This window comes from Rhopalosiphum maidis, chromosome 1, assembly GCF_003676215.2.
Source record: "Rhopalosiphum maidis isolate BTI-1 chromosome 1, ASM367621v3, whole genome shotgun sequence".
Taxonomy (NCBI): domain Eukaryota; kingdom Metazoa; phylum Arthropoda; class Insecta; order Hemiptera; family Aphididae; genus Rhopalosiphum; species Rhopalosiphum maidis.
Window position 1 is genome coordinate 19,179,377 of NC_040877.1, and position 23,403 is coordinate 19,202,779.

General features: G+C 25.8%; 3 protein-coding genes across 4 annotated transcripts; 2 read left to right on the forward strand and 1 right to left on the reverse strand.

The window, feature by feature from the left end:
- Positions 1–153: 153 nt before the first annotated feature.
- LOC113559326 (zinc finger protein 62-like) lies at positions 154–16,879 on the reverse strand. Of its 2 annotated transcripts, XM_026965014.1 has the most exons (10): positions 16,191–16,877; positions 13,123–13,222; positions 12,941–13,048; positions 8,027–8,162; positions 3,771–3,983; positions 3,224–3,335; positions 1,680–2,052; positions 766–911; positions 420–544; positions 154–359 (listed from the first exon to the last, which is right to left on the reverse strand). In XM_026965014.1, the coding sequence occupies exons 1-9, from the start codon at positions 16,686–16,688 to the stop codon at positions 422–424; spliced, it is 1,809 nt and encodes a 602-aa protein (XP_026820815.1). In that variant the 5' UTR covers positions 16,689–16,877; the 3' UTR covers positions 154–359; positions 420–421. The 2 variants fall into 2 exon arrangements, with proteins under 2 accessions (XP_026820815.1, XP_026820823.1); XM_026965022.1 differs by lacking the exon at positions 3,771–3,983 and having other exon boundaries at positions 16,191–16,879.
- On the forward strand, positions 10,171–13,055 carry LOC113559336 (sulfide:quinone oxidoreductase, mitochondrial). The gene has a single exon (XM_026965035.1). The coding sequence runs from the start codon at positions 11,327–11,329 to the stop codon at positions 12,590–12,592; it is 1,266 nt and encodes a 421-aa protein (XP_026820836.1). The 5' UTR covers positions 10,171–11,326; the 3' UTR covers positions 12,593–13,055.
- Positions 16,880–17,332: 453 nt separating the features above from the next.
- LOC113549362 (iron-sulfur cluster assembly 2 homolog, mitochondrial) lies at positions 17,333–17,931 on the forward strand. The gene has a single exon (XM_026950623.1). It carries the CDS (start codon positions 17,401–17,403, stop codon positions 17,824–17,826), a length of 426 nt encoding a protein of 141 aa, XP_026806424.1. The 5' UTR covers positions 17,333–17,400; the 3' UTR covers positions 17,827–17,931.
- Positions 17,932–23,403: the final 5,472 nt, after the last annotated feature.

Sequence of the window (23,403 nt, forward strand, 5' to 3'; positions counted from 1 at the left end):
ATAAACAACAAAAAATGTACTTAATTGTAAATATATTTTATATAAATTACCTATATCTTATGATTTTGCTATAAAAACATAATGTAACTATGAATTACATATTATAATTGTTCATAATATGCATTATATTTAAAAATAAAACCAACTGGATTTTAAAATTAAACTGTTTTATTTTTTCCAAAATAAATTGATGAAATCAAACTCATTGTTAAATGATAGTCAAATTTAGTAACAATTAATTGATTGTTTAAACGACAATAGTTTTAAACTTCTTTGATGATAAAATGTTTTGACAAATCCTCTGCACAAATTGTGTACCATAATACCATTCACCTGGCATTGGTTCTGAAACCAACTTCCTACAGAAAAATAATAATATTAAAGATTATTTAATAATTAAAATGAACAAAAAATCTAACCTTTAGATAGTGTTTTCCACGGTCTCATTGTTTATCGTGTTTATCGGCTTAACTCTGATAGTGTTAAAGGGATAATACGGTTGTTCGATGATTTCAGCTTGTATTTTTTCTTTTTCATTGAGCATCTAAAAAAACAAATAATGATCATTGATTAATATATCAAACATGCCCCCAGCTAATATACGATATTAAAATGTTACAACAATCATGTTATATTATATAATATCATAAGATTATCATTGCTGAATAATTAACTACTACCATTGATTATAGAATGTTTATTTTACAATCAATTCTACTACTAACTATTTAAAATAAGTATTTAGCCATGGAGTACACAACTTACTTCATCCAAGTTGACGATTGGTTCGCATATGCCGTTGATTTGCACCGTTTCCTCCTTGTGTTTAACAATATGTAGCATATACATATCTTTACGAATTGTCTTGAAATTACACATATTACAACTGTACACAAAACCGTCATCCATTCCTGTGCCGGTATATCGTAAAATATTGTATTAAATATTAATTATTATTATAAATATAAAACTGTTCTAAAGGTCTATTGTAACTCAGCCTCAATATTTTTTTTAGTAAAATGTATTATTTCAATAAAAAAATGGCCTGATCTTCATGTATATAATTAGGTATTAGCTTGTAATTATTTTGACTTTTGAGAACCATTTGTCCATTTGACACTACTCAGAAAAAGAACGAATGAAAGAAGACAATTCATTCTCATTATCTTCTAAAAATTATTTCATTAAATCAACGATAATCGTAATCCGTGGCATTTTCTTTATGTTAACAGAACAAAAACATCGTAGTATTACAAAATAACAACACGTAAATTAATCAATTTGTGTAAATGTTTCATATTTTAACAAAAATATTGTATGTAATGTATCATACATTGTGTATGTATGCCTATTGCTTATAAGTTATTTCGTTATTTATTACAATTCAAATCGTAATAATCGAATACGGTTATTAATGTTATTATATTTTATCGGGCAGAGTTTACTATAAAACAGATTATATCGTCCCTCGAACTGCATTTTCCCGTGAAACAAATACAAAATTAGAATAGCAATTGCTTTTTAATCTTTTTTTTAAAAGTTTTATTAAATTTGAATAGCTACAATTATTACGTATTAAAAATATGTCATTGCATATTAGATTGATAGGTGGATGGATAGATAATTCATATCGTTTTTTTTATAGGCTCGTTTCACGACTTCATAATAATATACCATACCCGGGTGTTTAGATTTGAGGTGATTCTTGTACGAAGAGGCCTGTATACAAGAGTAATCGCACAGCGGGCACGTATAATTCTTCCGGCCAGTGTGCCGCATCTTATGCTTACGTAACGTGTTGTGATCTGCGGTCCGGAAGCCACACTCGTCGCACGAAAACGGTTTTTCGCCGCTATGCGATCGTTGGTGGAGCTTCAGCGAGCTGGCGACAGCGGTCGCGTACCCACAGATTTGGCAAGTATACGGCCGCATCCCGATGTGCACGCCGGCAATGTGCTGGTGCAACAGGTGCTTGGTGCCAAAGTTGCGGCAACAGTGCGGGCACGTTAGCTCCAACTTTGGCGACGGCCTCTCAGTCTTTACGTGGATCGCCTGAGTAAAAAAATAATATATTAATATATCATTATCAGCAATTTATTGTGCTATTGTATTCTTTTATTTTTCGATTACGAGGACTTAGACAGTCATTTTTTTTTCATATAACTTAACAATAAACCTAACCTAGCCATACAGGCACTTTTAATGACATTTTTAGAAAAATTAAAATATATTTATGTACCAATTCAAAGTTATTTACAGGTGATCCCTATTGTCCCATGTTCTCATTGCCTTTGTGGGGGGTTGACTGTTGTTCCATAATTACAAAATCGTATGAAAAATTCACAAAAAAAAATATATTAACACAAATCGGCTATCGCTGATTTTATAAAGCTGAGAAATTATTATTAAGAACCTATATAAACCTAAAATCAAAAGTGAAAAAATAAATTTCTTTAAATTGCTTATCTAATTTTAAGTTATATTTAGTATTAATTTTACAATTTAAAAGATGCCTATAGGTACAAAATATGTACATTTACTTTTTAACGGTTTTTTAGTTCGCAATTCATATTATGCACAATTTTTAAAAAACTGATTTCACTATATTATCTCCGATATACTATTTACTTTACACATTTTAATATTCTTGTTTTTCCTCAAAAATTACCTATTTATTAACAGATATCAGTAATTATGAAGGTGCAATATGGAAAAAATTTGGTAATGTTGTATGGTAAATTGGTAAGTCGGTAAATGTCGAGTACTCGGGTGGATCACTATGATAGCGATGGATGTGTTTAACTTGAATTCAATGATATATCACGAAAAATGGTTCTGAGCTTATAGACGGTCTATCTGTAGCCCATACACTAACTACTAAGTATATGTTTTAAAATAGTGTTTTTTTTAATTGCTCTTAGATAATTTATTTAACTGTTAGTAAGTAATACAGACAATACAGTAGGTTGAATTTATTTCTCATAAAAAAATTGTGTATGAAGTGACCATTGTGTGTATAAAATATAATAATAAACGTTTAAATGTTGTGTCCCAATAAAAAATTTTTTTTGAACTATAATAAAATAATAAATATTTTTATTAATATTGTTTTTTTTTATTAATTTAAATAAATAATTTTGTTAATTTAAAGTCAAATAAGACACTAATATAAGTAAAGAAACCGGTAGTACGTAATTATATAATTTTACATAAGTATACCTACCTTGTGATTTCTGAGCTGTTTGATCGATTTAAATCCTTTCTTACATTCGGGACACAAAAATGGTTTCTCTTGTTTATGAATGTTTTTATGAAATGTGTTCAATTTGTACAGGCTGAAAACGCATAAATTTAATAATAATTTAGTAATAATTAAATGTTTAAAAAATGACAAAAGCACGTAATTAATAACGAAAAATATATTACGATGGTAGGTACATATAATAATTCAATGGCACGATATAAAATATAATAGGTACCTATGTACTTGCTATTGATTTTAAATTGTTTTAAAAACATAGCACATTGACATCGCAATTCATTAAAAGTAATGGTATATACTGTGAACTGTCCCAAGTTTAAAAAAACTGCAACGGTATATTCTATGGTTTAAGGTTATAATATTATCATTAAATGATTTAATTATCTTTTTTTATATAATATTATATTATATATACGTATAGGAAAAGGGATATATTGATTTTTACTTTACACATAAAAAAAACACTTAAAAATGTAGTTATATATATTTGTTTACATGCACATTCTACCTATTTGTTTTGAATTCGCATTGGTTACAACCGAACATTTCCATGTCTATATTATGAGTTTTCCACAAATGTGTCATCATAGATAACCACTTGGAATCAGTAAACTGACATTCGAATTCTATGCATTTAAATTTGTCGTCTAAATGACATTTTGTATGATACATCAAGTTGTCTTCTGTGCCAAATCTAACTTTGCACTTTCCATTAGTGCACCTAAAATATTTAAATACTTTATTATTTATGTATACCTTATAAAATGTTATACAGTTGAATCGCGATAACTCGAATTTTTTTTTTTATTCCTCTAGAAAAATATAAATAATGTATAAATTAATATAAATTCGAATTAGATATCTCGAAACGAATTTTTACCTCCCTTCAACTTCGAGTTATCGCGACTAGACTGTGTTTTATAATAATATTACAAATACATATATTTATAGAAACAATTAAACAATCCAAATATAATAATACTTTAATATACATATATTAATCCATTTATTGTTAATTCAAATGGGATAGTAATATAGTATAGGTTTTCAGTACATAATTATACTATGATACTAATACTAATATAAAAGTAATATACAATAATATTATATATGAATAAGTAACTTTTTTTGTCTAATAACTAAAAGATACATTCATGTCCAAAAAAGGATATTGTCAACTTTATTGTTTTTTTTATATAAAAAATCAACCTTTAAGAGAGTAATAAACTCTCTTTTATGATTAAAAGTCAACTTTATGGATTTTTTAGAAATTTAACTCTCAAGGGGAAGGGAGTTGAAAGAGATTGCTAAAATTGTAAAGTAAATAATATTTGTATATTCAAATTTACTTGAAATTTGGATTATTAATACTCTTTAATACAATTTGAATTAATGAAACACGCATATTTCGACATTCATTGAAATTCAAACCCTAGGAAAATGAAAAGGGGTGACAATATTTTAATTGTCAGTTAAAATTATTTACTATTTTTATAGGTAAGCAGTTACTTTTCTTCAATTTTACAAAAAGTCCTGTTAAATTGAGTTGTTTGACATATAGTTGCTTCTATTTTTAAACCATCTTTTTATGTTTTTTTTTTTTTAAATTAGATATATACTATCTTTTTGAATAATATTAATATTTTTTATTTCACTTTACACCTTAAAAATATAAGTTTGATTTAGTACGCTACTCTAGAAAAGCGCTAAGATATTCTAATCTAAGAAATACCAGAATCATTTCAAATATGCTTGACATAATGACATCTAAACATATTTTAACCCTGTCAGTAACTTTAAAAACATAATGCCGATTTCTTAACCAGTACTATATAATATGCAAAAAACCGTTTAAACTTAACCAATAATATTTATATAACATTATAGACACTGATGAACGATAAACATTTTTTGGACCTTAGTTGAATAAAATTCCAAATGTTATATTTTAAATTTTAAAATTCACTTAATGTATATCTATTTAAAATAAACATTTAGTTGGAAACTTTTGAAATTAGTCTATTAAAATGATGTATACATTTTAGAATTAAATAAAAATAGGTACTATGATAAAAAATATAATTTTTTTTAAAAAGTGTTGTTTTTTGACTGGAAATAATGTAAAAAAAAATATTTTCAAAAAAATTAATAAATTTGAAATTTTGTGGATAAAAGAATAATATTATATTATACAGCTATACACAATTATAACATTATAAATGAGTAGTTTAAATAATTTTGTGTTTACATTTATACATATAAATATATTATATATATTGTAATGGTTGGGGGTTAAAGTACTGTGAATAAAGTTTTTTTTATCGATAATACGAAATGTGTGTAGGTTTATAAATCTATAATGATTATTATAATTATAATAGTACTCTACTGTCTTATAAGATGAATGTTAATAAGTGTATTGTTAAGTTCACTCGTATTGATGGTTAGAGTTGATCTGCCTGCCTTAGTGCCTTGTGCCTATACTAAGTAATCATCGTTACTATCGGTATCGTTTGTTCACTCTTTTATCTGTAATTATACACGAAATAATGTCTTAGAACATATTATGTTCTATGATAATGTCGGCTCCAAAGTCTGTACCTATCTCACATATGTCTCCGCCATAAATAGTATCTTAATCACTAAAATAAATAAGCTCATTGATATAATAGAATTAAAGAACACTCAAAATAAAATTATTACATCAGTAAATTCCTGTCGCAAATATAATAAATCGCATGAAATAAAATTTGATACATTATTCAATAATCTATCTCAACAGCTATAACTGAAGTAATTAATGTCAATAATTCACTTCAAGATAAGGTTTAACAATCATTAGACTATAACTACCATCCAGCTTTAAATATAAGTTTTAAGTTCACCTGTCCTGTAAATTGAATATTTAGATTATAAGGAACTCAGGAACAAATTTACGATTTCAGATATTGCAACTAAAATTATATTAGATCACTTATAGCTACAGGCCTACAGTCGATTGGATTGATTGGAATGGTATTTTCAATAATATATTTGTAAATAAAGCATTTGATATTTTTTATTCCATTATCTACAAAATTATCGATTCTACGTGCCCTAAAACGTGTACATTTTCTTCTAATTACCCGACTTGGTTTAGCTCTTCATTAAAAAATTAATATTCTCAAAAAAAAGATAACTCATAAAATATTTAAACAGCTCCCTAACAGATACAATTACAATACATTTTCTAATCTACGTACTCAATGTAAGATGAAAAATAAAAATATTTCTAGAAGTCTTTAACAATAATCGCTTACAGTATTTCTAAAATATTTTTTAAAGAATGTAAATTGGTTCTAGCAATTCCACTATTATATTTATTTAATTTGTCACTTCAATCTGGTATTTTTTCCGCTCATTGGAAATTGAGTTATGTTACTCCAGTCTTTAAAGGTGGTGATAACTGTCTAATCACAAACTACCATCCTATATCCATTATATTAATCATCCCAAGAATTTTGAAAATATTCCTGCTAATTAAATCTTCTTACGATGTAAAATTGATCCAAAATGACCTTAATCTATTCAATAATTGGTGTTCTTATTGTTCTTAATAAGCTGTATTTCAATATTGATAAATGTAAAATTATGACATATTCAAAAAAATGCGTAACTCAAATGTATTACATTATTATGACATTAAATTGGATAGAATTTCTCATCTTAAAGACCTTGGTATTTATTTTGAGTTTCTTATCGTTCAATGAACACTATGCATATTTCATAAAAAAATCATCTTCAATGTTACGTTTCATAAATAGAATATGTTCTGATTTCAATAACCCAATTCCTTTAAAATCTCTGTATTTCTTATTTGTTTGTTTGGTACTCAACTAAAAATAGTACGTTTGGTACTCTCCTTACATATCTGGTCCGACCAAAGCTATTGAAGCGATTCAGAATCGTTTCTTAGGGTTTCTTGCATTTAAATGTGATGTCCAATACCAGAGATACACATCTTATTCACCATTATTATCATAACTTTACAAATAAAGAGAATTAGACATAATCGTTTCACTTTTAAATTATTAAATGGTATTATAAACTGTTCAGAGCTACTAGCTAAATTTAATTTTCTAGTACCCATTTCTCGTACTAGGAAATCTAATACATTTTATACGCCATTCCATCGAAACAATTATGCTCAAAATGCCCCCATTGCTAGATCAATAAATAATAGGCCACATGAACAGATATAACATAGATTTGTTCTTTAATAATAATATTGTCTTTTTTAATGTTTATCTTAACAATAATGTAAATATTGTTTGATTATTATTTGTATGTATGTAACTTAAATTCTTTACCTATTACCAATTTGTATTGTATTATTATAAGAAGTACAACGTATATAACTATACTTTGTAAGCCTACACGGTCTTTGAATGTTTATTGGGCTTAGCCTGTTTGCATTTTCATAAATAAATAAAAATAATTAAGACATCTCAAAAAGTGTTTAGTGAGTAAATTTTGTATTTGTTAATCTTATAGTGTTTGTTTTGTATAATAGATATATATGTATATATAAGTATGTAATTAATGTTACAATATTGTTATATAATTATAACATTAATAGCTTAGTTATTGATCAATTATTCTAATTTTTTTATATGATGGTAACACAATTATTGGAATAACAGTAAAATTTAACTTTTAAGTAATTTAATCCAATCTAACTTCACACGATTTACATTCTCAGACTCTTAGTACTGATTTACTAACCTTAAACGTTTTTCTATAATATTTGTATCTTCAATGATGTTTTTTTCTTGAAGTCCGTTAAATACTTGCTCTTGATACTCCCAAAACTCATCACAAGCATCATTTGTATGATAATTTTCAACAGAATTATTTTCCCCTGGAAAATGATAAAAAAAACATTAAACATTTTGAACTATAAATAGTTGATTATTTTTAGTAAAAACTTAGAAAGATTATTATATACAAATAATAATATTGAAATTGTATATAATACTTAATCCATAAATAGTTCATATATATAAATTAAATTCTTGACAGACAAATAATGTTTAGGAGACTTCGAGTTATTTTACTTTAAATACTAAGGATAATAGCTTGATGATAATAAACAATTCTGAATTATATAAGTTCTAAAATATATTAATATGGTATAAATATAAATTAATATATTATTACAATAATTAATTACAATATTTGGTGAAAAAATAAAATCAACATACCGTAAAAAATAAAAGTAAAATAAATAACTATAATAGCTCTATAAAAATATATATATATCACGACATACCCTTAATTTTATAGGCTAACAGACCGTATCAGCTCAGAATTTATTGTTTTTCGATTTTTTGTATACAATAATATATCTATCTTCATTACAGCAACCCACTCAAGACTCAACACTTACTATACAGCTGAATAATAGGTAATCGGAACAAAAATCCTCGAAATAAAATATTACGTTTCCTAATATTTTGACGACAGTATATAAGATATAAAAACTTCAAATGTTACCCATTATTATGTGTTCGTGAGCGATGAGCCCATTATATTCAATAAGAAAAATGAGATACGAGGTTATTGCGGTTTATGCAAAATTAGTATTATAGACGAGGTTGGAGAAAACAATAAGCTAATTACTTAAGTTGGACAAATGATAACGATAAAAAAAAATATTGAAAGAACTTAGTACCAGATTTGTAAGTAACAAAATAAATATTTTTGATTTTTTAAATTTAGTAAGCCACGACAATATTAGGAAACAATATAATAATAAACAAAAAACAACACAAATGTATATTATATATTTTAATATTTATTAATTATTATAATTATTAATTCATTATTTTTTTATAATTTGACGTTTCGATCATTTAAAACATTTATACATGCTATATTTTAATTTTTTAAATAAGTTTTGTGTTTATAAATGTTATAATTTATTTCATTAAAACCTATGTATTTTTAATTAAATATAAATAATGTTGTAGAGTTTAAAAAATATTAATTCAATAATTTTCATATGATTGTAAATAATATTGAAGTCTAAGGATTTATTTTCCCAAGAATTTTTATTCCGGGATCTTGTATTGAACTTAGAAATGTTTTAAAAATGTATTGACATATATATAATATAAGCGAGCTATTCAGCTATTATTGTACATACCAAAAGGCTAATAAAATAATAATAATAATAATAATAAAATAAGATTTATAAATAAATATTTTATAAGACTAATATTCATGGTAGAAAAAAAAGTCCTAGAAAAAGTGCAAATTAGAATATTTTAAATAAAACTTATAGGTTACGTTAGGTATTTTATTCTGAAATGTATAAAGTTTCGTGACATATTTTTTTCAAATTATTATCTACTATCTTTTTTAATATCTGTTTTATGTACTTATTAGTTATTAATAACTTATAACTTATTAGCTATTATTATTATTATTATTGTAATACTAGTGTTTTTTGCGGTTTTATAGAGTGATTATATAAATTTATATCATAATATATCATACAGATTGATATAAGTAGTTAATTTAAAATATTCTATTGGCAATTTGTACTGTATAATTAATTTGAACGTTATTCTCTGTTATGGTTTGTGAACAAATGTATTCGACACCAATTATTCTCGTTACATTATTATTAATTACTATTGATTAGTGTATAACGACCAATACTTTATCATATTTATTGAAAAGAAATTAAATTGCAAAACATTCGTTTTAATGAATCATTTACAAATGTATATCGTCTGTCGTGAGTCGTGACTGCCGTGTAGTTAGGTTGCAGGCACCCAAAATGTCTGCATTAAATTTAACAAAGAATTAAATTATAGTTCTTATTTTGAATACTTATTGAATGGTGTGTAAATCTATTAAAACGTTCTTAAAAATTATTTCAAATTATCACAACTGCATTTACTTTTAAAAATCTATGAATACGAATACGATTCGTTAGTAACAAAAAAATTGTATTTATATGGTGTACTATATTATTACCTATTAGTTACTACCTATAATAGGCTATGAATACCTACAATATGCATCACTTATTGTGGGTGGGAGGATATCAACAAGTCCGTCCTAACACTCCTGACATAATCACGAACTCACGGTAGACACCTGTTGTGAAGGTATAGTCTTACAGACAATAGATAACAGTGGAGTTCGATCGACAATTTTATTCAACTTTGATGAATGTCGTATTATTGTTAAGCAGTTCTTCGTGATAGTAGTTATTTTGTGATTAAACTGATTATAGTTCATTTCTGGTTATAATTATACGACACAATCGACATATTATTATGAAATATTGTATAACATGAAGCACACATAATTATCAGAAATTGTTTAACAGGTCGACATTCGTCAAATGTATCACAGCTGATTTTTAAACAGCATCCGGAATTCCGGACTTCAAATACATTTTGTTGAACCGAACGCTGAGAAAGGTGAACAATATTCTATTTTTAAATCAGATGTCCTGTCCTGTTAGAACTTAGTAAGTTACCAACAGTGTCGCACTGTAATTTTATATTACATCAGAAGCGCAGAGAACACAAGTATTTAACCAAAATACCATGTTTAATATTTATTTTGTCCTAACCAATAGACAACACTCGACAGCGTAGAATCCATATTTATTAATTTACTATTATATAATTTATTATTAATATAATATTTATTACTATTACTATTAATCATTATTATATTGATACTTGGCATTATTAAGATTTAATCTTCATTGCTAATGGTGTACTGATGTAGTGTACTACTGTTGATCTACACGAATACGTATGGAGTAGCGAGTATCACTGTTCGGTGAACATAACTTAATATTATTTACATTTCATATTTTAACCTTGCTAGCGGTTATATAATTATTAGTCATTACTTGTTGAGTATATAGATAACGGATATAATCTCGGACGAATTAACGTATTTAATTAACATTGAAAATATATCAAAATATAAACAAACAGTTATTAATCCAGAAATTAATAATAATTATAAATAAAATATTATTAGTTTTTAACAATGTTTTCAAATTGTATAATTACTAGAAATATTCAGCACAGTTGCAAATTATTAATTGTTGGTGGAGGTTCTGGAGGATGTACGATGGCTGCTAAGCTCTCAAAATATGAACGTGATGTGATCATACTAGAGCCAAATGACACACACTACTATCAACCTATGTTTACATTGATTGGTGGTGGTATGAAAACTATATCCCAGTCCTGTTCTTCCACAAAATCGGTGATTCCAAAAAATGTAAATTGGATCCAAGACAAAGTCAAAAGTTTTAATCCAAAAGTAAATATTATAACAACATCAAATGGAGACACAATTAATTATGATTATATGGTAGTGTCTATTGGATTACAATATAATTATGATCAAATCATTGGCTTAAGAGAAGCTCTTAGTAAAAAAGATAGTGGAGTTTGTACAAACTATTCATCTCAATATGTGGAAAAAACTTATCAAATTTTGCAAAATTTCAATGGTGGAAATGCAATATTTACATTTCCCAATACACCAATTAAATGTGCTGGAGCTCCTCAAAAAATTATGTATATTACTGAAGACTATTTAAGAAGAACAGGTAAAAGAAACAAAGCCAATATAATGTACAAAACATCTACACCTGCAATATTTGGAGTTAAAAAATATGCACAGAAGTTACACCAAATATGTAATGCACGTAATATTTCAGTTGGCACAAGACAAAATTTAATAAAAATAGATTCTACCCAGAACAAAGCCACTTTTGAATTTCTTGATGAACCAAATAAAACTGAATCAATGGAATATTCTATGCTTCATGTTACTCCACCAATGGGTCCACCAGATGTTTTAATAAAATCTAGTCTCAGCAACAGTGCTGGGTATTTAGATGTTGACCCTTATACATTACGTCACAATGTATATGGGAACATATTTGGAATTGGAGATTGTACAAGTTGTCCAACATCAAAAACAGGAGCTGCAGTAGCAGCCCAAAGTATTATTGTTCTTAAAAACATGATAAATGTGATGAATGGTAAGAACATCAAAGATAAATATGACGGATACACATCTTGTCCATTAGTCACTGGATATAGCAAATGCATTCTAGCAGAATTTGATTATGACCTTAAACCATTAGAGACATTTCCAATAAACCAAGGGAATGAATTGCGTAGCATGCTTTTGATAAAGAAACATGTACTACCATTTATTTACTGGAATATAATGCTTAAAGGTTATTGGAATGGTCCTAAAATGATAAGAAAAATTATGCATTTTGGTCTTGATTAGATTAAAAATTATAATGTAGTAAAATATAAATACTTCTTATTGGTATGTATAATCATTATTGTTTTGATCACAACAAATTTAGTTATTTAATAATAAATATTTATAAACACTAATTTATTTAGATAATAATAGTTATTATTCCACATACTAGGCAAAGGATACCTTTTTAATATAATTATAGTTAATACATTTATTGTAAAATTAAATGCTAAATAGTAAATATTATATTTCAAATCATTAAAAAAAAAAAAACTTAACTCAATATTTTGAATAAAATCTTTGATGCATAAGGTACAGTGAGCATATTTGTAAATTTAATATTAAAATAGTAGAATAAAAAGGTTTTACCTGTGTTTTGAGTGTTAATGAAATGTGATCTATGACCAAATTCAGAAGTATCTAGTATTGCATCATTAAAATCTGCTAAATTGTTTTTTTCAGTTTGAGATGTTTCATCTGTAAAATGTTCAATATTTTTAATTATTATTTACTTAAAAACTATTATTTTAAAATATATAATATTTATTTACTATTGTTGTATAAAGTGTCCTCTTTATTAGCTTCAATTACAAGCTGTACTAATTCATCAACTTCAACAGATAAAACATCATGGTCTTCAATCAAATGACACTACAATTTAAAATCAATAAGCCAAACATATTTAACAATTTTTTTTTAATGTTTATACTATAACTATATATTTAAAATGTAAGCAAATTTCATGTATCAGTAAAAATAAAAATAATTTTTGATGAGATAAAACCACAAGTTTCCAATCTATACTTTGAAAATGGATTTAAAGTAAGTTATTTATTTTGTATAAACATTGAATATTAAACAATACTTAATTCAAGTCTTTTCTTTTGGATATTACATATTTATTTTATAAAATAAAATATTTTTTTTTTCTCAATGTTACCCAGGCATTTAATTGGATGTAGTTAGGTCAAATCAAAGTCTTTTCTAACTAATCGTATATTTGCTTCTGCATTCTACAATATTTTTACGTCAGATAAACCATACTCATATAACATTTATATGCTACCTTCGCCAATGATACAGCTATAATATCTTGCCAGCCAAACCCTAAAATGACTTCAGGATCATTTATTAAACCTACAAACCTGGTTGGTTCTGCCTTTGGAGAATACAAATAAATGAAACCAAATTAAGCCCTATAACCTTCACTCTACGATTAATTAACAGTCTTCCCCTATCCACAAAAATGCCATCTCTCAACATGACAATGTTAAATATCTAGGAATCCACCTCGATAAAAAACTCAATTAAACTCATCACATACAAACCAAATGTATATCATTAAACTTACATTTTTATACTCTGAGAAACATGTTACACTCTATATTGCCATTAAAAACTAAGTCCTAAGTTATAAAACTAGCCATGACCTATGGCAGCGGTCTTCAAATATTATAGTTGGCGATGCCCTTCTATGAATATCATGATTCATGAGGAACATGATAAAAATAACACTAGTTTTCATTGAAAATCAATTTAAATAATTGTATAAAATAAATTATTCAACTACTAGCGAGTTTCAAGTATCTACGACTTATACTTTTTGAATAACAACAAATATTTTAAATCGTTTTAGGATACATCATTATTTTATGTGATTTCGTAAAAATTTAAATTTCATATACTCGTAAAATGTTTTCTATATTAACACTGCAGTTTTTTTTTACAGTTATTTGAAGTAAAACTAATGGAGAACCTTGTATTGGGTTTTTTAACCTTAGGTATAAATCACAAAAATGTTTGATTCCTTGCAAATTTTCCCTATTTTGATATATTTTATATAAATTGGAACTATAAATGCTTATAAACAAAAATTATGATTAACGATTTTAATTTTTTTTTTTTACTACGATATTTACAACTTATAATAAACCATCTTAATTTTAAAGATTTTTTAAAAAGCTAAATTTTTTTTTATCGGCATTTTAAGAAAAAATTTAGAAAAATCAAAAATTTCAATAGTCTATAAACAACTTAAAAAAAGTCAAAATATTTTGAAAATTTAATCGTAAATATATAACACTAATATAAATATTTGAAGAAAATTTCAATTATTTACAATGATTTGTTTTTGAGTTACAGTAAAATAAAACAATCGATTTTGTCAAAAACTGACTATACGTAAATGGTAATCGGTCAAACTACCCACGGACAAAATATCCAAATGTATCCGTTTACATTTGTATTATAATATAATATATTTATATTTTATTAGATTTATTAGAAAATAAAGTGTAATGCACTTATTTTCGGAAAAACGGATACATTTGGATTTTTTGTCCTAGATTCGCGTAAATATGCCCACCCGTTTTTCTGTTACTTTTTTAAAGTTTTTCTTGATGCTTTTGAAAACTACTAGAAATTTACTTTTGACCACTCAAAGTACCAACTAAATTCATTTTCCTTCTTTTTCAAATAAGTAGGTGCTGAAGTCAAAAATCAAAACACTATTACTACTCAAAAACGACAAAAGCATGATGCACTATGATAGACACAAAAAAAACACATCATTGTAAAATCAATACATTCATCATTCCATTCAGAATCTAAAAATTAATGAGAACAACTAATGAGATTTTTGTAGTTGCTTACTTTTGGAAAGTTTGACAATAATTGGTTCAATTTGTGACAACTGAATACGGAGATCATTAAGATTGTTTCGGTATGTGATTTTAGTAGTCATATAGACCGAAAATCATGTCTCGCATAATTAAATGGTAGTAAAAGGTAAGAGTGTTGTTATTGCTGTTTAACTTAAATCTTTAAAACTGTATTTTTCAAATTTTGTCAAAATTGAACGTAAGAATGGCTGCTAAAGGTGGTTTAATGTGGTGTAATGTTATTTACCTATTAATTGATACAAATTAGAAACACTATGTTAGATATAGAGAATGTGCTAAGTAACATTTTTTGTCTTTTTAACTACAATAAAATAAATCATTTTATTCATTCTCGGATGAGCACGTGGTGCCTTTTAAAACACAAGATACTGCAGTACAACGCAGCAGACGCTGGGAATTGCTGCCCTACAGTATTCAAATTTGAGAAATAGCTAAAAAGTCAACACTTCCTGAACTAGCTTCTCGATTCTACAAAAACTTACACGTAGCCACAACTAACCACCTAAAACTGTTGACTTCCAACCTTTGTTCATTTATTAATCCAATAAATCTACTACACTATTTAAAATGCCATTGACCAAGAGACTTAGAGACCTGATAAATAATCAACAATTTAAAGTGGTGTCACTGAACGCTGCCTTCTATCAAGTTCATACCACACTTTGATACAATTTACTTATTGTATAAACCATGCATACTGGCTGTAAATATTCTTTAATAAAAATTAAAAAATTAAATAAAATATTTTAGTAACATAGTCTTCCAATTTTTTTTTGTAAATATTTTCTAACATTAGTCAATATCATAGACAATAGTTTATACAAGTATCATTTATATCAATGATAATATTGATTTCAATAAAATAAATATTCTTATTTGTAACATCAATATAGTGATTTTAGATGATAAATAGTAAAATATAGATGCTAAGTACTTACTCGAAGAACATTTACTGAATAAAATATGTTATCACATCCAATACATTTTGTTCTCAATAAAGATTTAAGTGAAGAATGATGAAAGTGATCACTTTTTTCATTATGCTCCAAAATAATTTTGACATTTAAACAAAGAAATGGACATGAATCACAATAGTAAAATCCTAATCTGTTTATAGTCTTATAGTTAGTGGAGGCTGTTTTTTTTTCTTCTTTGCACAATGTTTTTTGATTTTCTGAAAATTCGCGAAAAAATGATGACATTTGACTATTGCCTAAGTCTATTAGATCATCGCTGTTTGAATTTTGAATGATATCAAAATCAGTGGTCAAGTCACTGAAATTGTTCAACAAATTTTGTTGCGGCCTAGCCGTTTCTGTTATTTTGGATATAAGCTTTTCGTCAGATATTACTCTTACACGCTGGGCAACCAACCGGTCTCTGTCTACAACTCTCAGTGTTTGATTAGATGGTTGTAGTCCGATTGATGACAACATATTAGAATGTTGTCAATAAAAAAAAAAAAGAATAAAGTTAATGGCTAATGTTTTTAATCGTCACAATGAGCTAGATATTTACAGAATATTAAAACTATATTTTTTTTAACGAAATAGAATATTAAAATGTTTATTTTCAAAAAGCAATTAATGAGGTACAACTAAATAAACAAACTAACAAAATATGTCTAATGAGTATAATTAATAATTATAGCCTTATAGGTACTAAAAAATATAAATGAGAATTTATTTTTGACCAAATACGTTCTTATCTTTATAGTTATTGTTATCGCCCACGAACTAAGATATAATATCATATAGATAATCTATAGATAAAAATCCTATTCAAAATTTATTTATGGTGTTACCAACAACATTTTATTTATTTATTTTCAAAATCAAATGCAGTATTTGTAATAAGAAAAAAAAATGATAACTTCATTGACAAATTCTGTAAATAAGACTAGTCAAAACTATTTAATTATATTGTTATTTGTTTCTATTTTCTAATCTAAAATTCAAAAGTTAATATCATATTGATAAAAAATAACTAAACTAGTAAAGTATATCATTTATTATATTATTAACGAAAAACGAACTATTAGATAATAATATATACAATTAATTATTAATAATTACTAAAATAATAATTTAATAATTATTGGTTTATATAAAATCAAACTAATTAAAATTGATTGTAATAAAACTTAAAATGACATTTACCGTGTTAATGGTTAAAAATGTTCAAAAGTGTTTCAAATATATAATGGGTCCACAGACAACCAGACATTTTTCATCAAAACTAGTTGAAGAAGACTTAAAAGTAACTGATGATTGTATAAAACGTCTTGAAGCTATTTGTGATCAAGATGAATTCCTTCGTCTAAGTGTTGAGAGCGGTGGCTGTTCAGGATATCAATACAAGTTTGAATTAGATAAAACTATTGCAATAGATGATTGCATATTAGAAAAGCAAGGTATTAAGATAGTAGTGGATACAACTTCCTTAAATTATATCAAAGGATCAACAATTGACTATGAACAACAGTTAATCAGAGCTGCTTTTAAATTAATAAGGAATCCAAAAGCACAGGATGGATGTTCTTGTGGTGCGTCATTTTCAATAAAAATTGATTGATGTATTTAACTTACCTATGTTTTTAGTGTAAATAATTAATTATTTATAATATGTTATTAATGAATTTTGTTATGTGGTTGTATATTAATAAAATAGTATTTTTGAAATGTTTACATATGTATGTTTTATCTTCAACTATACAATAAAATTAATTATGAATTTAACTGTGTTGATGATATGATTAAATCATTCAAGATAATATACCTTTTAAACTATCTAATAAACAAATACTAAAAATTCTGTAATGAGTCCTTATAGCAAACATATTTATTTAGTTTTAAAAAAATAGACAATACCATTGTGTAAATAAGTATTTATTTTTAATAATGTAATGAACATTTAAAAATGTAATAGTAATACAATGACTAAAAAGTATTCACAAATGGCCATCTTCAAAATTATTAAGTAGGTACTTATGTAATTTGTATTTAATAATTTAAATTAGGTTACAAGAAAATAATTATTTTTGAGTAATGTGAGAAAAAACATGTTTTGACTACATTTTATTACTATCGTCTATAATACTTGTATAAAATACATTGCTGTGTAATACGTAACTGTGTTTTTATAAATAGTAATAAGTATGTAACTGTATTTGTATTGATCATTGACCATAGTTATTTAGAAAGAACTTATTTTCTAAAAATTAATTTCTATATGACTACATAATTAAAATATCTTTTTTGAGATTCATTTTTAATACACAATTTCCAGTAAATTATAAAAATGATATCCATTTATATTGGCAAATTTTGTAAGACGTACTCAAATACTCAATAGTTTATAGTATTTATCACGCTGATTAAGTTATAAATAGTATTAAATATTTTTATAATTTATTATTTTAAGAATAATTAGTGAATAGAAACAGGAAGTTCATTGGTTACAAGTTTTACCAAAACCAAACTACCTTATAAGTTATAAGTATTTAAATTTTCAGGGAGGATTAGTGGATCAACATTTTAAGAGATACCTAGGTGTATTACATCAATTTTAACACTATCTTCTTGTTGTCACCTTTCATAGAACTTTAAATGGGTACCATTTTTTATTTTAAATACCTAATAAAGTAATAAAATAAATAATAGGTAATAATTAATTAACTATCTATTCGTTCGAAATTCAATTTGATGTACCTAATGAAATTTTTTACACAGAAATTTTAAATTAAATATGTACTATTATTGAAAAACATTTAAAAATTAAATAATGATAAAAGTTAAAATTTAAATTTTTTTTTAAATAATGTTATTTGTGCTATTAGTTATTACATAAATAATGTATTAACTAGCAATAACTCCAAGAAAAGTACAAATAAAATATAATTTAAAAAGATTAAATCAATAAATAGGAAGGTTAAAAAGTAAAATAACAAATCTTAAAGAATTACTTCAGTGTTAAAAAAAAAGGCTTAATTGGAGATAATGAACATGAAACATTGTTAAATGAATTTAAAAGCATGTTTAACTATCTAAGGAATTATTTAAAAAAAGTTATATATTTAAAATTTTCAATAATATAATATATTATTATATAAATATTATAAATATTAAAAAAATGTATAAAATATAAATATTATTTTAGAACAATATCAAAACTTCCCCATCCAACTGCTATCTGACCGTGGACTTCATTAGTGAATGGTGAACCAGGATTTTTTTCTGAGGTTTTCCAAGCTTTAAAGACTGAATCTCCAATTAATGGAGACTCTTTTATTTATGTTTTTTTGTATGTTATTGTTGTACTTTTTTTTTTAGAAGTTCAGGAGACCCCTAGGTCAATTTCGCTTAAGATGGCATGGAGGGTTTCCAGGAATAGTGAAGGAGAAGGAGAGATTGGAATGATTGGATATAAGTGGATTAGAATGGTTTAGTGTGTTTTGATGGAATAGTTTATAGTAATAAGATGCTAGAGTATGGATGTTTTGAATATTGAGGTTTGAGTGATGGGTGAAATTACTGACGTACCAGGAGGCATTTGTGATGAGGTGAAGGCAAATTGATTGAAAAATTGAAATATTTGAATATTAGATTTTTTATGTGATTCCCAAAGCTGTATTCCGTAAATCATAGTAGGGCGGATAATTTATTTATAGATTAAAAGTTAAGAATTGAGTGGAAGAGAGTTGATTTTAGAAGGTGTCTAATTTTATGAAATTGAGGGATTTTCTTTTTGTTTTTATGAGATTGGCCCAAGTGAGTTTGTTATCGAGGTAGACTCTGAGATAGCGGGTAACTTTTGTTTGAGGAATCATGTCATTATTGAGGGTCATTGGGGGGCTAAGGTCTGGATGTATGGAAAAAGTAATATCCGTTGATTTGTTCTGATTTATTTTAATTCTCCACAAATTGAACCAGTTTTGAAGTACAGTAAAATATGTTTGGAGTACAGATAAGACTACACCACTACGGTTAGGTTGACATTTGTTAATATTATATTTGTATCACTAGCGAACGTTGCAAGAGTGGTGTGATCAGAATGTGGAATATAGGAAGTAAAAAGTTGTAGTGTGGGAGCTAGTATACTACCCTGAAGACCTAAAGGACACCTGCTTTTTAATGTGGTGGGTTTGTCGATTTGTGAGAGTTCGTCCTCGCAACGAACGACGAAGGAACGATTACATAAGAATAAAGATTTTTTTATTAAAAATAGGGGGCTAATAGGAAACGAATTTTATAAAGGAGACCATTGTGAATACATGTTTTTAAATTATTTGGTGGTATTTTGAAGTCGATCGGACAAAGTGAAGGCGTTGGGGCTGGTTAAAAAAGTTGAAAAATTCATAAAAAAAGATTCGAAATTAGGGAAACTCGATTTGCAATTATTTTCAATTAATTTACAATTATTTAGTGATATTTTGAAATTTTTCGGACAAAGTGGGGGGCAACTTCATGTACATAATAGCATATACTATTCGATATCTATAGATATTTTAATTATTAACCTAATTATGGCTATAATTTATTTTTATTATTACTTATTTATTTAATTTAATAATTGACTTATTATAATATATTTATACCTAATTATAATATTTGAAATTTTAAAGTTAAATGCTGTAATATGATATATATAATATAGTTAGACTTAATTAATTTTAACATTTAGCAATTTAAGTTTAAAAATTATATATAATTTAATATAACATTTTCTGATATTAAAATATAACTAGCTGAATAACCCGGTTTCGCTCATGTATTAAATAATCGATTCTTATATAAATTGGTTTTTTTATTATAATTAAACTTTTTAAAGCCTAGTCACGTATTTTTTATAATTTAACTTAATTCATGATATTTATAACTGAAATTACAAATAGAATTAATAAGAGTGATTTACTCATAGACTCATTTAGTACACCCTTATGAAAAAAATAGTTAAATTATTTAAATAATACTATAAAAAACCATAACCTATAATACAAACCTCCTATCCCTTTCTTCGGACAAAAAAAAAAAATGAAAAAAAAGTTAAATATTTTCGTCACAAAATTGGAACATGAAGAACGCCTGCTCTTCTTATATAGTTATATAGTTATATAGTTATATATATATATATGTACCAAGGTGGCTTTTTATTGGATGGTGTTTAGTCGAATGGCTTTTTGTCGTGCTTCGGAAAGGTTTTACACCGTTTATTGAACTTTTACAAAAGAACTGTTCGCTCTTTGTACTTTGTTACTTCTTTGATTGTATTACAGAATACATTAAAATAATTTACTGTACGAATGAAAATTGGAGGGGAATGGTGCTACTATGGGTAATCGGTCAAAAGTTCGTTTTAAAAAAAATTGGACAAAAAGTAGAGATTCAGTTTTTAGTGTCGGACAAAAAGTCCGAAAATACAAAATATTTTATATAACTAATATTATTTATTTTAAAAATGTTAACCTTGTATTAAATTTTAAAGATTTTTTGGTATGCCAAATGTTTTTTTTCGGCATTTCAAGAAAAAATCGAAAATTTCAATGGTCTATAAATAGTTTTAAAAAATTCTAAATATTTTGAATATTTAATCATAAATATATAACGTAAGATATATTACTATAGATTAGTAATAATATGTCTATGATAGATAACGCTGATATAAATGTTTGGTGAAATTTCAAGTGTTTACAATGATTCGTTTTTGTGTTACAGCAAATTCAAAAAAATCGATTTTGTCGAAAAGTGGTTATGCGTAAAAATTTCCGTTTTTCCGTTACTATTTCAGGGTTTTTCCTGAAGATTTTGAAAACTACAGGGAAATTACTTTTGACCCATCAAAGTACCAACTAAATTCAATTTCCTTTTCAAAGAGAGTATGAAGTCAAAAATCAAAGCACTATTACTACTACCATTACTATTTGATTACTATTGATCGCTCATTCATTTGTTTATACCATGTTTTCTGGAAAGTATTGCTAAAAATGTTTTGGGTACTTATGTTATATTTCTAAATAAATAATCATAATAAAATGTACCTATTTAATCGTATTTGATAAAAATTAATCTTTATTCTATTGTTAAATTACTTTTTATATTTTATTCGATTCAACACTATTTAGTATTTGTTCTTCAGTACTTGTCAAAGTATTTTTTCGTTGGCAGGAATTATAAATAACTCTACCAGTAACAAATTGTCTAATGTTAGGTACTTTCAAAAAATTGAAAAAAAGTCTACGTGTACCAAATGAGCCGGCTAATAGTAGAGGACTCGAGGTAAAGATGTCGTTAAAGTATGGTACATTGATATATATAGGTAGAACTACTTATCTATTAAAATGTTGACTTTTAACTCAAAAATATAATAGCATAAAATGGGAAATAAAGTTTTTTAAATTTTCCTTTAAAACTATTTGATCAAAGTAAAATAAAAACGATCGTAAGAATATTCTAACTTATATTTTATCGTTACCTATTATATAGTTATTAATAAAAAAAAAAAACTTGGAAAATATGACAATATAACTAACATGTAATTTTTATAATTCGATGTTATAAGTAAAATAATTTTTTATATGGGAAAAAGTTATTATATATAAAAATACTGTATTTTTCATTTTTTTTTAAGAGTGTAGGCGAGATATCGAAATTACATTTTTGGGACGTAACTTTTCCAAATATATCTTTGGATCAAACAACTTGTACTTTACAGCATAGCACTACGTATATCTAATAAAATAAATTATTATTTATACCTGTGCTTTTATCGATTGGAAAATATTAGTAATTAGGTAAATTGGATTTTAGAACTATTATAACTTTGGAAATAGTAGTTTTCAGGAATAAGGAAATATAGAAAATATTGTAATCACAGACCACGGACTAAGATATAATGGACTGGCATCTATATAAACTAGTTTATATAATATCCGTAGTAGCAACCCATAGAATAATATTCTATAATCAGTGGTAATATAGATATAAAACAGTTTACTCCGTAAAAGCGGGAATTTTCCAATTTTTAGTACTTTTATGGTCAACACTGTTAAATAAATACTAATATTCCTTGGGTTTTGTTTGATAAATTTATTTTTGGAAATTAATTTTAATTATTACAGAATACAGATAGTAGTTTCTGGCTCTTATAGTCTTA